The sequence below is a fragment of the Leguminivora glycinivorella genome, chromosome 1 (genome assembly GCF_023078275.1).
Source record: "Leguminivora glycinivorella isolate SPB_JAAS2020 chromosome 1, LegGlyc_1.1, whole genome shotgun sequence".
Taxonomy (NCBI): domain Eukaryota; kingdom Metazoa; phylum Arthropoda; class Insecta; order Lepidoptera; family Tortricidae; genus Leguminivora; species Leguminivora glycinivorella.
The window spans coordinates 22,441,985-22,461,067 of NC_062971.1; the positions used below are offsets into that span (position 1 = coordinate 22,441,985).

A 19,083-nucleotide genomic window follows, 5' to 3' on the forward strand; every position below is an offset into this window, starting at 1 on the left:
GCATGAATTTTAATAATTTATATGTTTTCCGAGCATAACTCCCAGGTATATGTAGGTATGTTACAAAAACCTAAAGTAACAGTAACGTAAAAACAAGTTATAAATCAGAAGCTTGAGTATATTCACTTTCTCCGGGAGATAACAAATACGCGAAGGGGAAACTTCAATCGGAATCTAAAAATTACGACAGTTTAAAAGTAGGTGTCATTTACATAAAACTACTATATCGGAAATGATAAACAGTCCCGTTCGCCCCATTTGTTTGTTCATATGAAATTGATAGATAAAATTTTCGCGTGAAAGACTGTTTTTATTCAGATGAAGGCTTATTCGAATACATTAAATATTACTTGGATACAAAGTGTTTTAGTATCTATCTTTAGCATCTATCTTCCGTGTTATGTTTATCTGAATTAGTTACAAGAAAAACATTAATAACGACTTTTATTTTTAAATTAAAGTAATTGTTTAATGCAACTAATATTTTCTGTTTATAGCTTTACCTACTTACAATTAAACTAAAACTGTTAAAATTGTGGGGATCTCTAGTTACAATGTTACCTATAACAATGAAGATTGGACGTGCATGCAATTTATTGCCGACTGCAGTTGTACAACATGACATGCAAACTTATTACCTGCTGCGATCTGAAAAACAGTATCACAATCACCGATCGAACAGCGGACACGGCGAGTTTTATAGATGTTTATCGCATATTCTATAAAAGGTAAGGGAGGGTAAAGTCATGACATAATTTCTGAACCTGGCTCATTTAATGGTTGGTCAAAGGATGAAGAGCGAGTACACAGCGGTGAAAACGTTATATTTCTTCATTGTGGTATCTGGAAGTACCAAGGGAAATGTAAGTGATGTTACTCGCAAATGAGTGCCGAAGTTATCAATTATCATAATATACACCGTGTTTTTTTTTGTTGTCCGTTAAATTCGACACGTAGCTAGGTTTATTATCAGGAACCATCCTGTATATGCGTGAGAGTGAGAGACCCTTAAGAATAATATAAATTCAAGTTAGTGTCAAGTGATTGACGGCACATGTCAAAACAAATAACATTAGGAATTGGTAAAGGCTGTCACACACGTGTTCAGTAATTATCTTTATTTTTTTAATAGCTCGATAACCGTAAGAGTTAAGACGCTAGTTTCTTAGAGAAATTAATTGTATGTGATCTAAAGAACTTTCCCTTAAAGTTAACAGAATTCAATAAAAACAGGGTGTATAAGCCTCATGAGTGGTTCATTAACGTTGACAAGTTGGCACCGCGGCGATAATGTGGACGAGCCAGGCAACTGACGACTTCGGGCTTTGTATGCTGATGCGACGAGATTACTTTGTGGACGATTTATAAAGGTTGCCAAAATTGGAGAGAAGACCTTTCTGGGCCCGTCACAATTTATTTAATTCACTTATTGAGACTTCTTAAATCGAAAACAGAACTTAATAGTAGGTATAGTCATTTAAAAACAAATGATACAGAAAATATGACGAATCTATTATGGTTAATAACAATATTTGATTCATATCATTATTGATTAAGTATATTACTTACATTCTTCTTTTTACGACCACCTCGACTCATATTTATATGATCATATTGCTACAATAATGTGATTGGGGTCTAAGTGGACAAACTAGCTTATTGAGTTTTTCATGATTAGGTCTAATGCTCACTTATAAACCACAGATTCTAATTCACAGATTATTGATTCAGTGGAGGAGGATGTAGCGAGAAACGAAAATGTAGGTATTGGTATGTTAACTCTTGTCGTTAAAGTAATATTCATTTTCAGTACAGATGGTGATTTTTTTACGCAATAGTGCGAGAAGAGATGGTTTATTTCTTGTCAGGTCAAAACTTCCGAGGTCCATCTGTACTGAAAAACGTCGTACGATGCACGTGCGAAAAGGAAATTCGTAACTCGTGTCGATTCAAAATTATGTTTATTGCCACTCGTTACGAACATCCCATTTTCCGCACTTGTATCGGAATATACTATTATCTACATCCATATCATAAGTTCTCTATAATATGCTTAGGTGCGACGAACAGAATAATGTGTCTGCTAGTGAGTGAATATCCACTTTACGATAGGTGGCTACTGATACCCTAATTACAATTAAATATAACACATTATTTTACAAAGAAATAATCATATTTGTGATGATCTGATGATGGAATTCATCGATCAGTTATCTATTTTGTTTCATTTTAAACATCGAAAGTTCAAAAAGTGAACTGACTGTGAGTTCATCACAAGTTGCTTATTACCTCTTACTAAATTAGACTATATCTGTACACTGTACCGATTAAGACCTGATTTAGACGGCGTGCCAACTCGCATGAGATTTTAGTTACATTGCGGGCTGTTGAGGTTACATACACTTTTGCACAGCCATGAAATACCGCAATGTAATAAAATTCGTATGCGAGTTCTCGTACCGTCTAAATAGGCCCTAATAGAAAACTTATTATGTACATGGATGTAGATGAAGTTATGTATGCAACTATATATAATCAGGCATTAAAACACTATTTCATTATGCACCAGTCATACAAATAGTTATTTGTCATTCTTTGCTTTAACATTCCATGCCTATTTTGAACATAGGTCGCTTGCGTTCCGCTTTATTATATACCTTTAAGGTGCCTTTGATTGGTATATTTAATCAAATAACTTCTTACTCATTGCAAGTAGATTCGTTGTGGTTTTTTTATAGGAATGTTACCGTGCAGAATTTTCTGATGATGTGTGGTCCTGTCCTGATTTTAACAATGAAGACTTGAAATGCGAACCTCTCGAGCTTGGCATGATCGAGGGAAAGGACGGAGAGTTGGGCCTGCAAGGAAACATCATACTTAGTGCTGAAATCGAGCAAGGAACAATGGTAAATTACCTATACATTCATGAAGCAAATCAATGATTTTTACCACGATAACATTGATTGTTTTCAAAATATCAGATCAATCAACGGGTCAACAGTATTTTTTTGATTTAGCAATTCAAAATGTGTATAGATAAAACATTTTAAATTATCAAGTAGAATTCTCCGCGATATTGGATACTAACTTCTTTATTTGACGTGTGATATTTGATTGTGCACTCTGATTCCATGCACATGGTTAAGTGATTTTTGTCTTATTTGCAGATGAATGTAGAAATATGGAAAATGATGGACATTGGAAAGGAATACCTGTACCACACTCAGGGTGATATATGTGGTAGCTTAAAAGACAAAAACACGCCGTGGTATCCTATGTTTGAAGCCATGAAAATAAGTGAATGCCCCATACCAGTGGTAATCGTCTGCTTATTTTTGTTTTAATTATTTATGTAATGTGTCCTTTGTAACATTAAAGTACCTATACAAACTGAAGTAAATATAAAAAAAAAACATTTTTCACGTCAACAATGTACATAAAAACCAAATATGTATTATCTATTAAAGGCTACACTAACGAGAAGTACTATCAGCTGCAAAAGTGCATGGCGAATTTATCAATGATGAATTCATAATTTCTCCATGTACCTACTTTTGCAGCTGATAGTACCTACTCACGATACCAGTACGATACAGATCTATTATAATCAGAGGGCGGAATTGCTCATGGCCAAAATCAAACGTCAATAGAGTTGGAACGTTAAATTCTATCGACTATCGATTACACTGAAATTATCAGTATATTGTTGAGTTGTTTTCGACGTAAGTACGACAAGGATACTTCTTTATCCATTTGTTGACTGTTTTTCGTTTTGGATTAACCATTTTTTTCAAACGTGAATTAGTTTCAAAAGGACTAGTGACAGAAATGGTAATTGTAATTATATGTCATACAATTTACTTTTAATCTAATCAAAGAGGTCAAAATCAAATGGTCGAATAGCTAATCAAAGAGGTTTAAAGTCAGAAATGTAAAAGGAGACTGAATTTATCGATAGCTGAAAATGTCGATAAAATTTAACATTCCAACTCTATTGACGTTTGATTTTTGCCATGAGCAATTCCGCCCTCTGATTATAATATTGCTAGTCTTTTGGCACCTCGCCGATTACCTTGCTATGAATTATAAAAACTGATTATTTCAGAAAAAATACGAAATAAAAGACATGATCATCAATTTGGAGCACGCCAAAGAAATGCTTACACATGAGATGTGCGGCGACTACGTTGTTCGAATGTCGATGACGAAAGGCAATGACATAGCGAAGAAGATGTCTTGTCAAGAGTTGGAAGTTTCTCTAATGTGTTTACAAACTTGCGGGAATAATAAAAATAAAACTGAAGATTAAATGGTAGATTAAGCATTATTTGTCACTCTTGTATTCTTATATTATTACCAGATGGCTGGGAAATATAAAGACGTGAGTACTTCTTAAAAAGTGATATCTGAAAGCTCATTTGCAATGACCAGCCCTGTTGACTGTAGATTGGAGGCGGGTACCAGGCCGAAGAATAAAACACTATTTTTCAGTTTTCCATTTGCTGCGTTGGTGTGGCGTGATACTCTGCAGCCGGACCACCACGCTTTATTGTGCTCTGATTACCATAGTGGAATGTACCTCTTGTACCTCGTCTGAAATTACATGTACCTCAGTAGTTTGCCAGAAATATGCGTTTAAAAGGGGTCCGAACGTTTCCGGAAAAATACGAAGGAAAACGTTTTCGCACTATTACATCTGTATCATCTTTAAACTTGAAACAAATAAATAAAGATACCTAACGGTGGCCTAGCGGCAAGAGCGTGCGATTTTCAATACGGACCCATACAACCATTTCGGTCGCAAAATCTTCAAATCAGTAACTAACTGTGAAATGTGACATAACGCGTGGTAATGTCGTGCAAACAATGCGACCGTATTGATACAATAACAAAATGTAGTCGCTGTGTGTACTTGTTACAGTAACAAAATGTGTACGAATCTGTGGCTGTCAATGTCACTGTCAGGACGATTTTTAACGACACTGTATTAGTCGACGTATGCATGCACACATAACGGTAACAACATGTGGACGAATTTGTGGCTGTCATTGTCACTGTCAGAACGGTTTCTGACAGTGACATTGACAGAATTTGTACACACATGTGTAGGTCTGATTACCGAACTGCTCCTAAACCACTGTATCCGCAAATGACAATCTGAAATACGAAGGTTTCTCAAACTGTACTGTGAAGTTGTGAACTGGTTGCTTTGAATCATTTAAATATGAGCGAATTTAATAATAATAAACAACGACGAATATATTTAAGCACTCTTCGACATTTTATAGAAATGTGGGAAAGTTAAGAAAAGTACAGAATGATAATACAAATAGATAAGCACTTTATTGTTACTTAATGTATTAGATATATAATTTTTAATTCTTATTGATAAAAAAGATGTGTAGTATTGCTTTACATAATAAAAGTAGGTATCAAATGAAATAGAGTATTTACTGTGATATTAATAGATGTCTTGTGAAGTGCATACTAGAGTAAATTCCTACACATCGTAGTTAGTATTATTCTAACCTTCACTATTTTTAGGCCGAAATGACACAGAAGTTCAGATCGCTGAAATTAATGTTGGTAGTAATATTAATGAAAATCGACGTATATTGTTATGAATGCTGGTAGTTACTACTTAGTATTTGTGACGCAGTTTTCTTTATGTATTGGGTTCTTCTGTTGCACAATAATAGTTTTTTTCATTACAGATGCTGCTTTTTTTAACGCAGTAGTGCGAGCAATGATTCATTTCTTGTCTTAGATTTAGGTACTGAAAATCGTCGTACGATACACGTGCGAAAAGGACATTCGCAACTCGTGTAGATTTTAACCACTCCCTTCGTTCGTGTATTAATTTATCGCTACTAGTATCGATTTTCCTCTTTTCCGCACTTGTATCTACAAGTATTTTGTTTGGATTACAAAAAAAACAAATTATTTACTCTACTACGTTTTATTTATCTCTCTTTAACATTACAAATTTGTGGACACTTATCACTACAAAAATCTTGACAAAAGAAGTTCAGATCGCTGAAATTAATGTTGATAGTAATATTAATGATGACTACTTCAACAAGTGTCAATTGTGAAATGCCGCAAAATACTAGTTGCTCTATAGAAGACCATAATAATATGATCTCCGATCCTTTACAACCCAGCAGCTCGGTACGCACGTTACATTTTTTTTTAATCTTCTTCAGTGAGGACAACTGAGTACGACGGCATATTTAATTGTTTATAAAGTTTGAGAATACCTGGAAAAAATGAATACAAGGAGCCATTTTGTAAATCCAATAAATATTCACTGCTTTCGGTCACGCGTGTACGCTACGACCATTTTGCGACCGTTTGTTGACCGTTTGGTGACCGTTTGTCGACTGTTTTTTACATAGAATATTACCCAGTATTAATGCATATTATAACAACTTGATTGGTTTTCTAGGCATTATTTTTATTATCTCAGTGTAGTACATGCACCGAAGCACTAAAACTTCACCAATCAATGTAGTTATGTACACAAACACCGAGTAGTCAATAATATTATTGCTGGTTAAACTGAGGTAAATTGATGGCGCGTTGATAAATTTAGACTTATTTTATGAAATCACTCGAGCAATTTAATTGGCCAATTTGGCCATGGTAATTAGCCCACATTATATTACAAATGCAAACAATATTTATCTTTAACAAATTCTTACGCCATTACATTTTAATGTCAAATGATTTTATTTCTTTTTTACTTTGACGTCTCTGACAGTCGCCATTTGAAAAGAATGAAATGAACGAATGATTTTGGGAAAGTAGTCGCCAAACGGTAACAATGTGTGCACGCGTAGTGCACACTTCTGTCACTTCTGTGACCATTTGCGCCTGTTACCAATCGTCCCCATTTGGGTCGCCTCGACTAAACGTCGACCGTACTGCGACTAAGCATTGAGACCCGAAGACCTGTGTGTACACAAAATAGGACGATTTGCGTAGGAACGGCGACCGATTATGGTTATATGGGGAGGTCTCGGGTTCGAACCCCGGCTCGTACCAATGAGTTTTTCGGAATTTATGTGCGAAATGTTGATATTTGTCATTTGATATTTGCCAGTTGCTTTTTGGTGAAGGAAAACATCGTGAGGAAACCTGACAAATCTCAATAAGGCCTAGTTACCTTCTCGTTGGAAGGTCAAAATGACTGTGGCTTTCCTAAAACTAGTGCCTACGCCAAATCTTAGGACGAGGATTGTCAAAGTGAACCCCAGGCTCCGATGAGCCGTCAGGAATACTGTAATAACGCAAGTAGAAGTATGAATAAGTAATTAACTCGGCAATAATTAACTCGTAATTAACTTAGTGTACAGTCTTTCGACCGTACCGCATAATATTCCAGAATTGAATGGCGTCATTATATTTGATGACGGGTCTGGTCTAGTTGGTGATTCCTTCTAAGCCGATGCTCCAGGCTCGAGTCACAGTACGGGCATTTGTTTATGTGACAAACAGATATATTTGTTCACGAGTTCTCTTGACTTTTACCGTGGAACTTTATCAATCCGTGTAATAACACTAATAATATCCTAGGTATAATATATATTTATTTATAATGTGAAAGTTATAACACAAAGATTATACTACATATAATAAATATTACATATATTATGTATACTAAATATGCAATTGAATTTAAGTCGATGTAATACCTTATGAGATTTTTCCGCAATTTCATATAAACGCAAAACATTGCTATTGACATATTTCAGGCGCTAACGAAATCGCGTACTAACCGCGATAACCAACAATTTAAATGTGTGAAAAATAATTTATAAGGCCACTTTTTAAAAGAAATAAACAGCTTATTCACGGGTACGTAACAGGTACATTCTTGTGATAGTTAAATTATATCTTGAAGTCAGTGATATGAGCGGGTACAGCCGTGGTCCGGCTGGGGAGCCTCCAACTGAGGGGGGACTGAAATCTTCTCGAGGCTGAGGCGTAGGGTTAGAGCCGGCGTAGTTTTATTTGACGTTCATAAGCGCATTGTAATATGCCTACTTGGAAATAAATATTTCATTTCATTTCATTTCAGTACTCCCCAGCCGGACCCCTTTTAAACGCATATTTCTAGCAAACTACCTCAGGGTACATGTAATTTCCGACGAGGTACAAGAGGTACATTCCACCATGGTAATCTGAGCACAATAAAGCGTGGTTGGGGGGCTCGGGGTGCGCTGGAGCGACGACGGTGTCTTCACTCGCTTGCGGCGGGGGTTGTCGGGCCGTGGGCACGACCGCGGGCCTGGGAGCCGCAGGGGCGGTTGCGGCGGCGGGCGCGCTGTCGGGGCCAGGCGGGGTGGTGGCCGCGGCCTCCAAGGTGGGGGTCGCGGGCTGTTCCGTGGCGTCTTCCTTTTTCCGTATGGGCGCAATATACGGTGGGGGGCCGACGCTCTGGAGGATTTCCAGGAACGACGGCGGCTGCTTGGCTGGGGCTGGTGGTTTACCCAGCAGTGCAATCGCTTTAGCGAGTCTGGACTCTGGGTTGGCCTCCGCGGTGCGAATGGCCTCGTGGTCTTCAGGCCGGAGCTCCACGTCCTCGCCGCGGAAATATCCCTTTAATCTGTTGATCATATCCCTGGCGCGCGTCGCCTGGGTAGGTGGCGCGTGCAGGGACCCAGCTTTTCCCGGGCCGTCGGCCAGGATACGATCACGATCCTGGTGACTGCACGGGGGCGGCCGGAAAGGGACTTCCCGCGGGGCCGTAGAGGTGTTCGGGGTCGATGTGACGTCAGGCCTCGGCTCCGGGGAGCCAGAGGCGGGTTCTTGAAGTGGTGGTTTTTCTGTCGGTACATCGAAAAAACCGCGTTGCGGCCTACCCACCTCAACCGGCTGGTCGGGGGGGTCGCGGATTTCGATGCACCTCGTGCGGGTAGATGGCGGAACACGTTTCTCAAGGTACCCACCCTGCCTGGGGGGGCGGGGGGGCGCCTCGGAGCGTGTCGGGGCATCGTGCGCAGTCGGGTTCAGGGGGCGGATCCGTCGCGACGCATTTTCGCCCCTCAGCGCCTAGCTTTCAGACCTCTCTCCAGGTGGGACCTAGATTGAAGTCCGTCGGCTATATAGGGCGATTGGCGAGGCTTCTATTTGGAGCTGGGCTTCCCCTCCGGCCGAAGGCCAGGCGCGATCCCGCAGCAATTTTCTTAGAAAATTCAGCGAGAGTGGCGGAGAGCAGAGCAGGTGGAGCGTCCGAGCGACTGTTGGTGGACCGAGTGGCTATCCATAACATGTGACGCTCCAAGCGTCGGGGCGGGATATTTATAGCTTTGCCCGGCCGCGAGGCTTGTGTACCTTTTGTCACGAGTGTATTTTGTATTGTGTACGTGCCCGCTGTGTAACAGCAATTACTTTATTGTTTTTTAATTAGTTCTTATTAGATAAACAATGTTTTCTTACATTCTTATAAGAGACTTATATCTACTTAGATTTTTTGCGTAAGTATTAGTGCCAATACATTACGTGTTTATTTATGATAATTGCCATATTATGTACATATACGACTGAACTGTTTGTGTATAAAGGGTAAGTAAATAATCTAGTAAAGATAGTTCAGTCGTCTTCGTGAAGTGCTTGGCTTGAAGGAAAATAAACAAACAAATAAACAAATATCTCTTTATTATTTTATCATCTTATATTTATGTAATCCTACCTATATCTAACCTACGTGATCGTTATACATTATTTATTTACAATTTTTTGGGGCTATTTACGACAAGCCCAGTAAACCAGAGTCAACATTGGGCATTGTTTTTAAGTTACAAGTAATTTACATATGTTTCGTTTTTAAACTTGTTATTTATTTCGGAAAAAAGAAGTAATTAATAAATACCTATTTTCTTTTCAGCAAGAGAAATATTACTTTTTAAATACAAACATTGATAGAATTTAAACGTAATTTCCTGGCGCAGAGGTAATCAATTACTCTTCAACACGAAAAAGCAACATACGTCATACACACCTGTGCATTTAGAATGATTATTCAAGTAACGTTTAAAACAAACCTAAACCTATTTAGGTTTAGCTTTGTTTTATTTTATGTCAATATTATTATCCGATATTATTATTATGACAATTTTTAACGAAGTTTGCAGTAAATTTTAATAAGTGGACTTTAGGCCATAGGTGCCTATCTACCCCCTTGTCGTCCAAGAGAAAAAAGGGTTCAACTAAACGCCAAATGTGCAATAATTATATTAGTCATTATATTTTTATGTGGTAAACGCCCTCAGCTTTCAAACTTTTTTTTAAATTTAATCTTCGAGCAGGATTTTTAAAAATTTTCAGTAAACAAATATATTATGCCAATAAATTTTGCCAAGTCGATACCATGAGGCTGACCTCACAAAAATTTATCAGATCTCATGTAGAGCAGAGCTTCTAACTCTAAATACCCTAACTTCAAACTCTACACGTTGTTTTAAATATGCGCCTAGGCAGTTTTGCTGCCGTATTAAAATATGTCAACTGTTCAGTACATTTAAAACCATAGTTCTAGTAATAACGAAACGGCCAAGCCACTTATTTTAACTAATGTGTAGAGTTTGTGAAGTTAGGCTTTTAGAGTTAGAAGCCTGCTGAGGCCATCAGCCTTATGGTATCGTCTTGGCAATAAGATTTTACATGCAAAAGGTTTTTGGTGGGATTTCAAGATTTTCAAGTGTAGGAGATTTAATTTGAAGTGTAGGAGATGATTTTCCAATAAATATATTACTTAGTTAAAAAAAAAACGTTTTTTTAGCGTGATTTCAAGTACGTAGGGCAGGTATGCAAAGTTTCAGCTCAATTGGAATTTGGGAAGTGGGTTCAATATATTAGCTTCTACGTTTTGACCAAATATATAGACAACAAGTACGTAAAGTTGAACAAAACCTTTTAAATAATTAATAATAATAAAACATCTGAAATTCGTAAGTGTTTTATTTATTATTTATAACATTGTCTCCCTGTATCAATTTTCAGACTTCTAGCATCAAATTTTAAAGAAATTTCATACAAACTTTCATCCCCCGTTTGAGCGGAACGGATCCCCTTAGGATGAAAGTTCCAACTTTTAGGATTTTTAGTTTTTTGTGTACTGTACATACCAAATTTCAGCTTTCTAGGATTTCAGCAAGTATCCTAACTTTTATATGATCATAAGTGAATTAGTCAATCAGTTAGACATTGTCGAAATCGGGGTATTTTTAGATATCAATAAAATCTAAACTATAAGAATCACGGGATTGCAACTTTGTAGGTATGTTTAATTAAGTCGCTATTGACATAATATAATTATGTTTAAAATTTTGTTTATGTGGTAATATCCAGACCCAAATTGTAAGAGTTCAAAAAATCGAAGAATCGCTTCGAGAAAAGGTACCTAGGTAGTGCTCTTGCGCTTCGTTTGGCTCGTCTTGGCGAGGGCACTGCCGTGCCCCCAGATACAAGATACAGCAAGGAATCCTGGAGGCCTGGAGTCTACTCGTCTATAGCTAGTTAGTTACATAGACTGGACTCGTTTAACGATGCTATACATTAATGTTTAGAAAACTTACATGATAATGTTAATCAAAATGTAAGTTGTACATTTCTAAAACTGAATCAGAACAACTTAAAAGAAGTTCATACGTGTGTATAATGACAATATGTTTACGCATTAATTTCATAGGACCGTGTCCCGCTTTGGGCCATGGTGCGTAGATGGGTAGGGGTGAGTAATTACTCAAAGCCTCGACTAAATACTCGTATTTACTCATTTGGGTGAGTAGAAACTGTTACTTAAAAATAATTTAAAAAATGAGATTTAAGTACTTAGTCATGTTTATTTTAACTGTGTGGACATGATTAAAATAATGCTATTTATATTACGAGAAGCTTATGGGACTCTTAGTTTGTCGAAAAAGAGGTAATCATTGTAAGAAAAAAAATAGTGATAATGTTTAGTTAGCAGTTTTGTTTTTAAAAAAACCGGCCAAGAGCGTGTAGGGCCACGCTCAGTGTAGGGTTCCGTAGTTTTCCGTATTTTTCTCAAAAACTACTGAACCTATCAAGTTCAAAACAATTTTCCTAGAAAGTCTTTATAAAGTTCTACTTTTGTGATTTTTTTCATATTTTTTAAACATATTGTTCAAAAGTTAGACGCACTTTTTTTTCCTTTAGGAGCGATTATTTCCGAAAATATTAATATTATCAAAAAACAATCTTAGTAAACCCTTATTCATTTTTAAATACCTATCCAACAATATATCACACGTTGGGGTTGGAATGAAAAAAAATATCAGCCCCCACTTTACATGTAGGGGGGGTACCCTAATAAAACATTTTTTTCCATTTTTTATTTTTGCACTTTGTTGGCGTGATTGATATACATATTGGTACTAAATTTGAGCTTTCTAGTGCTAACGGTTACTGAGATTATCCGCGGACGGACGGACGGACGGACGGACGGACGGACGGACGGACGGACGGACGGACGGACGGACGGACGGACGGACGGACGGACAGACAGACATGGCGAAACTATAAGGGTTCCTAGTTGAATACGGAACCCTAAAAAGCAGGTATTTACATCAGTAAAAGTATGAGACTTAAATTAAATCGATGTTCTAGATAACGGCATGTCGTTTGGAAGTGATTGTTAATGTGGCACATACGACCTTTTATTAAGGGTTTTCTAAAGAAAACTCAACAATGTCTCACCTGATGACGTTCAAAGTACTAGTTTTGGATTTTGTATTATACGGGCAATAATTTGACGTTTTCTGGATATTTTTCCAATAACAAATTCGAATGTTATAAAGGTATAAACATTATTTCGGCCTTAATTATGACACCGGTCAAATCTTACATGAAAATCGGCTAAAAAAACAAAGTGTGATGTAAAGCTGGATTTTTGGTATGTTATTTGGAGTCCTAGGGGGAAAGTAAGACTATATTTTGCAAGCAAAAAAAAAGTGTGCTAACTTCGTAATTTAAAAAAAAAAGTAAAAAAATCGGACTTTTTTTGGTTTTTATTTTTTTATTAAAGAACTATGCGTTTTTGGTCAAAAGTTGCTTTGTAATGTTGCAAGCGCATTAAATTTCAAACAGTTTGACATCTTTTTTATCAATGTCCGTCAAATAGTTTTCGAGATATGAAGCGTCAAAAAAGGTTAATTTTTGACGCATTTATAAAATGTAGCGTTTTGCCAATATTTTTAGACAAATATCTGCGAAATACTTCATGATATATATTGCAATATAACATTGTACAAAATTTATTTTGCTTTAGTTTTAGTGCAAATAAAGGTCAGTAAGACGAATAGTTACTTTGGTAAACAAAAAAAAATCTATAAATAGAGAAGCCAAGAGTCTGGTAGATGGGTTAAGGTAAAATAGTTTACGCTAAAAGTTTTAGGTTGAAAGTGCTATCTATTCGATCTTACTTTCTTTGATATCCGTTTATCTGAAAATATTGTCTAAGCTAACTTTGCATCGATTTGACTATTACTAATGAAGAAATAAAATACAGTAAAATTTTGAAGTTTAGTAAATTAGAAAAATAAAACAGAATTAGTTACATTTTACTTTTTCCTTTTTGAGGGTCCTGGTTCTGCATCTTGATGGCACAACTCCTGTAGTGATAGAAAGTCCACTTGAGTTGTATTTGACCACCAATTGCTGTGGAATAAACTACGGGAAGGGAAAGCGCCCACGCCAATTATTAAGATACTGGAGAAGTGGTATTCCCAGCAGAAGAACGTAGTAAGATGGAAGTCAACTCTGTCCACAGCCAGCGGGCTAAACTGTGGCGTGAGACAAGGAGGCAGTATGTCTCCAGCTCTCTTCAGCGTGTACATGGATGGGCTGTCGCAGGCTTTGACCAGTAGCGAGGTTGGCTGGTCCATCAATGGGCAAATGATAAATCACATCGCATATGCAGACGATATGGTCCTACTAGCACCATCGGTGGGAGCTATGCGTAAGTTACTTGCAGAATGCGAGAGATACGCCAGCCAGTATAACATGAGATACAATCCGGACAAGTCTGAATTTATGCTCATGGAGGCAGCACATATGCCCACACATGTACCACCTCTTTTGCTTGATGGAGTTCAATTGCGGAGAGTACACGAAGTCAAATATCTTGGCCACATCTTGTTGTCCAGTTTAAAAGACCAGGAGGACATAGAAAGGCAGAAGCGAGCCACCGCAGTAAGGCCGCGTAAAAAGACAGCTGTTCCTCAGTTTTTGTACAAGCGTGTATAGTATACTGTCGAGTTATGGTCCGACTACACCTGCGCGGCGGTGAGAGACCTGCGCGTGCAATACAACACATACTATGTACTGATATTTCGTTAAACGGAGAATACTATGATTCGGGCACGTCCACGACAACGCTCGTGAGATTGCATCGATGTTATTGACCCTCAGTTATATGCTTTAAAAACCAGTCGGTACAAGAACAATTTCGGAACAATCTGATTCAATTAATGAGGGTTTTCTACTCGTAAATATTTTTTTCCGCCAAGCGGCGATCCTGAGCTCTTTCTTACCGTAAACTTAACTTACTAAATAAATGTTGATTTGATATACGCAAATATGTGTCTGAGTAATACTTGAACAGCCCCCAAATAATAATAATTCGTTCTCCGCTACGCCTCCTGTAAATATATGTAAACTATCCCATTTAGCCATTACCATCCACCGATTATTTTTGATCCAGTTATACTAGACTTATGATATAATCCTATTTTATTAAATAACTCGCACTCTTTTGGTCTTAAATGAACTCTAGTGAAATTTTCTACATTTTTATTTTACAATTTATGTAATAGCCTGAGTTGTTTTGCTGATATCAGTCTCAAAATATGAGCAAAACGAATATTTTCATAGAAAGGGGAAAAATGCTCTTTTTTTGACGCTTCATATCTCAAAAAATATTTGACGGACATTGATAAAAAACATGTCAAACTGTTTGGAATTTAATGCGCTTTTAACATTACACAGCAATTTTTGACCAAAAATGCATAATTTTTTAATAAAACGGCAAAAACCAAAAAAAGTCTGATTTTTTAACTTTTTTTTTTAAATTACGAAGTTAGCACACCATGTTTTTGCTTGCAAAATATAGTCCTACATTCCCCCAAGGACCCCAAATAACATACCAAAAATGCAGCTTTACATCACACTTTGTTTTTTTATTTCTCTTTTTGACCAGTGTATCGTTTTATTCCAAAACTATTCATATTATCCAAAAACTTTTTTATGATTGGTGATTTTATTTTTGAAAAAATCGTTACATGTATGGAGAGCACGTCTTTAAAATAAAATTCATACCTACAAATTTGAGTACTTAACTTAGTAGTCGATTATAAAATACACCAATATTTCTAATTTGTATTTCCATTTCAGCACTAAATAGTTCATAATTACCCACCAATTTGAGTAAAAACGAGGAAATACGGGTATTTTGAGTAAATACTGAGTATTTAATCGACATTTACTCTTGAGTATTTACTCACTATCTATAATGGCGCATCCATTAATGAATCGCATACTAATAGGATAGGGGTTTATGAGTACTGTCACGGAAAAATAATTTCGTTTTTATTCAAAGTGGGCGTATGTTTATGAGCATCTCAGCATAAGTGATGAGTTAAATAATTGACATTTATTTAAGTGAAGATTCTTCATTAGAACTATCAAATCTCAGAAATATGTTTGTTTATGGAAGTTTCAATGGCTGTGTCAGATGCATTGGATACCCTAAATACCAATAATTAGTAGCTAGCCTTCTTGAGCTTACCGTGGGACTCAGTCAATCTGTGTAAAAATGTCCTATAATATTTATTTATTTATTTATGTGAGTGCAACAGCCTACGGTTCTTAAACCTTCCAGCTATGTGTTCAGCATGGCTACCTAATGATTCTCCGACAATTTTTTAGCCGATTATTGATTCGCCGACAACGATTCGCCGAATGCCATTTCGCAGAATAATCAAACTATCGCTGTCACTTTTGGTCGACTAACGTTACGTAGAATCTTGGTTCGCATACAACCAGTTCGCTTCTGTGCAAATTATCCGAACTATTATTGGAAATTTTTCATTTAGCAAAGTAATTTTTTCGTTTAGGCCACGTTTAGTCGAATAACGTTTCGCATTTTATACATCGTCAAAATATCTTCGAATAAAGTGCACTTTTGTTGACTGTAGAAAAATAAACAAATATTTTAGGAATTTCTTCCATGGCATCACATTTTAAATTCTCGCATTTTGTAAGGTACAGCGGGACAATTGCGACTGGGGGCAATTTTAAACTGATCCAATTTTTTTCATGTTTTTACCTCCATATGTATCCACTGAAAACTTCCATATGGTGATTATAATAGTGGACAGACACTCTATTTAATAGTGCAAATAATGTGATGTGAAACATGGAAATAAATCGAGTAGATGAAAATTGTCCTCCAGTCGTAATTGCCGTGCTGTACCTTACACATATATAAAATCACGTACCTACGGATCGGACAGAACGGTCCTCAAACATGTAGGCAGGAATTAGTTTTCACCTCATCCATTCGAAAAGGGTACTTTTCTTCCTTGCTATGAGGGATCAAAGTGACCCTTTTCTGTTTAAAGGCACATTTCGTAGGTAGGTACATTAATTATTTAATTAAATTATGAAATTTACTAAAATTAATCCTTAGAATCAAAACATGATGATTAATATAAGTAAATAGTTCAAATAAATGTTAGTTACTCTTAATACACGTTTTAACAACTACGAGTAGATTTTTGAATCCGCAGAACAGTTTGTACGCAAGTTCCAACCAACTCACCTAAAAAAAAATATCAAATGACTACTCGACCTATGTAGTGTTTCGTCCAATTTTTTGTCGACCAATTTTTAAATGATTATTCGACGAAAAGTGAATCGGCGAATCAATTTTGTGCTTATAATAAATGGAGCCAATTTACGAACGAATATTATGCGAAATGAGATTCTTCCAATCGTTATTCGGCCACAAAAACATTACTAAGTACTTAAGGTAAAATTATTGCTAAGGTAAATGAATAATTTATTTATACAATCTTAAAAAAATATTGTAAAAATGATTCTAAGGTACTGTACTGTGTGAAATTTGTCACCACCACTCCGAACGCTAGTCATAATAACATTAATAACTACTTACATTTTTAAAATTATAGCTGTCCCAGTAGGTAGGTACCTACAATTAATTATTTTAATGCAACGATGTTTTTCTGTTTGTAGCGATATCTATTTACAGATTAGTTTGTAGGGATCTCTAATTATAAGTTACTAGCTTTTGCCCGCGGCTTCGCTCGCGTTAAATTCGAGAATAGCGGAATGCTCCATATTACAAACTCCACCCCTCATTTTAAGAACCCCCGATCGAAAGACAAAAATTAGCATAAACAATCACGTTAAGTCGTCGCTCCGTTTTGTCGTGAAAGACGGACAAACAAACAGACAGGCACACTTTCCCATTTATAATATTAGTATCGATGTATGTCGATAACAATGAAGGTAGGACGCGCATACCATATTATTGTCCGCTGTTGTTGTACAACATGACACGCAAACTGTATTACACGCTGCCATCTCAAAAACAGTATCACAATCGCTGATCGAAAACAGCGGACAAGTTGTTTATAGATGTTTATCGCATATTCTATAAAAGGCAAGGGAGGGTAAAATAATGGCAAAATTTCTGAACCCGGTTCATTTATTGATCGGCCAAAGAATGAAGTGCGAGTACATTGCCGTGAAAACGTTATATTTTCTCATCGTGGTTTATGGAACTGCAAAGGGAGAAGTAAGTAAAGCTACTCGATAATAAGTGCCGAAGTTATAATATTTATAAGTCAGTTAAGATAATGAGTGGTTCAATAACGTAGACGAGTTAGCCCCACGTTGCGATAATGCGGATGAGCTAGGCCTACTGCAGGCTTACCACGATCTTTTTAAAAACGATTCAAACGCAGAGCAGTTCAGTTTAGGTGCCTAAACTGAGCGTCTCAATTTGCTACCATGACCTCCAATGTTCAGAGTCGAAACTGAACCGCGTACAAGTGAATGAAAGACCGATATTGTCTCTGGTCCGCAACTGAATCGTTTTGACAAGAAAAGGATGACGCTATAGGAATCGTATAAATCTATCTCGTATTCCCCTTGTGACGTTTGATCGTTCGAAAACCAGGAACGATTACTAATTTTTAATTTTATTTTATTCTTAAAACTGGAAAAAGAAACATTTAAAATATTTAAATGTAAAATTCACAATAATTACAATGATTTTGTGTAAAATATCGTGTCTTTTTGAACAAAACTATAAATAAATGATAAATATATATATAATGACAGTTCGTTAAAGCTTATGTTTAGAACATCGCGCCCTTGACTAGTAGGTAATTAATAATAAAGTTTTTATTTATGTATTTGAAGTGCTGTGCTCGGCTATAGAACTCGCAGTGTTTGGATGATATTTTAACAAATACGTAAGTCATTAGTATTTGTAGGTAGCTCACTCGTGTCTAAATTTAATGTATATCGCTAAGTTATGCTAGACCTAGTTGATTCCTTAGCCATCCTAGGCATAGTTTGTCGCAAGTGTTAACATGACTCCTTGCATATCGACTAAAAAAGGATCAGACTTTTTCTCGCTCTTTTTGATTTGCGTTTTTGCGAAAGTTGCGAGATCATAGGGCACTCTAAAAATGTAAAAACGTGTAGTTAGTTGGAATAGTTAGTCCGTAAATATTACTAAACAAAATCATAAAACTTTATATTTTATTATCGAATCGGTAAGGATCGAAAAACCAAAATAATAAATTAATCAGGTGATGAAACTAGCTTTAGTTATATTTTCCATCTCCTACTCCTTATAAAAACACAAAACTATTTAGTATCGCTAGTGTTACAACAAAGCGATTCAGAATAATGCGGTAAGTGAGTAACTTTTTATGAATCGCTAAATTTGACATTCCGGCGATTCAGTTTAGGCTCAAGTGGCATGTCATGGTACGAAATACACTTGAGATGAGTGAATGA

The 19,083-nt window shown here is 36.5% G+C and overlaps 2 protein-coding genes across 2 annotated transcripts; one reads left to right on the forward strand and one right to left on the reverse strand.

Moving 5' to 3' along the window:
• The first annotated feature begins 799 nt into the window (after positions 1 to 799).
• Positions 800 to 4,309, forward strand: LOC125230737. Its single transcript, XM_048136010.1, has 5 exons — positions 800 to 863; positions 1,719 to 1,760; positions 2,739 to 2,906; positions 3,168 to 3,317; positions 4,106 to 4,309. Exons 3-5 carry the CDS (start codon positions 2,829 to 2,831, stop codon positions 4,307 to 4,309), a joined length of 432 nt encoding a protein of 143 aa, XP_047991967.1. The 5' UTR covers positions 800 to 863; positions 1,719 to 1,760; positions 2,739 to 2,828.
• Positions 4,310 to 8,118: 3,809 nt separating this feature from the next.
• LOC125230839 (protein IQ-DOMAIN 14-like) lies at positions 8,119 to 9,786 on the reverse strand. The gene is made up of 2 exons (XM_048136114.1): positions 9,759 to 9,786; positions 8,119 to 8,831 (listed from the first exon to the last, which is right to left on the reverse strand). Exons 1-2 carry the CDS (start codon positions 9,784 to 9,786, stop codon positions 8,119 to 8,121), a joined length of 741 nt encoding a protein of 246 aa, XP_047992071.1.
• Positions 9,787 to 19,083: the final 9,297 nt, after the last annotated feature.

Coding starts and splice junctions, on each gene's coding strand:
- LOC125230737 (XM_048136010.1), top strand. CDS start 2,829: ATGATCGAGGGAAAGGACGGAGAGTTGGGCCTGCAAGGAAACATCATA. Junction 2,907..3,167: donor AAATCGAGCAAGGAACAATG/GTAAATTACCTA, acceptor TCTTATTTGCAG/ATGAATGTAGAAATATGGAA. Junction 3,318..4,105: donor GTGAATGCCCCATACCAGTG/GTAATCGTCTGC, acceptor TGATTATTTCAG/AAAAAATACGAAATAAAAGA.
- LOC125230839 (XM_048136114.1), bottom strand. CDS start 9,786: ATGTTGACTCTGGTTTACTGGGCTTGTC. Junction 8,832..9,758: donor TCTGGTTTACTGGGCTTGTC/GTAAATAGCCCC, acceptor ATGTACCGACAG/AAAAACCACCACTTCAAGAA.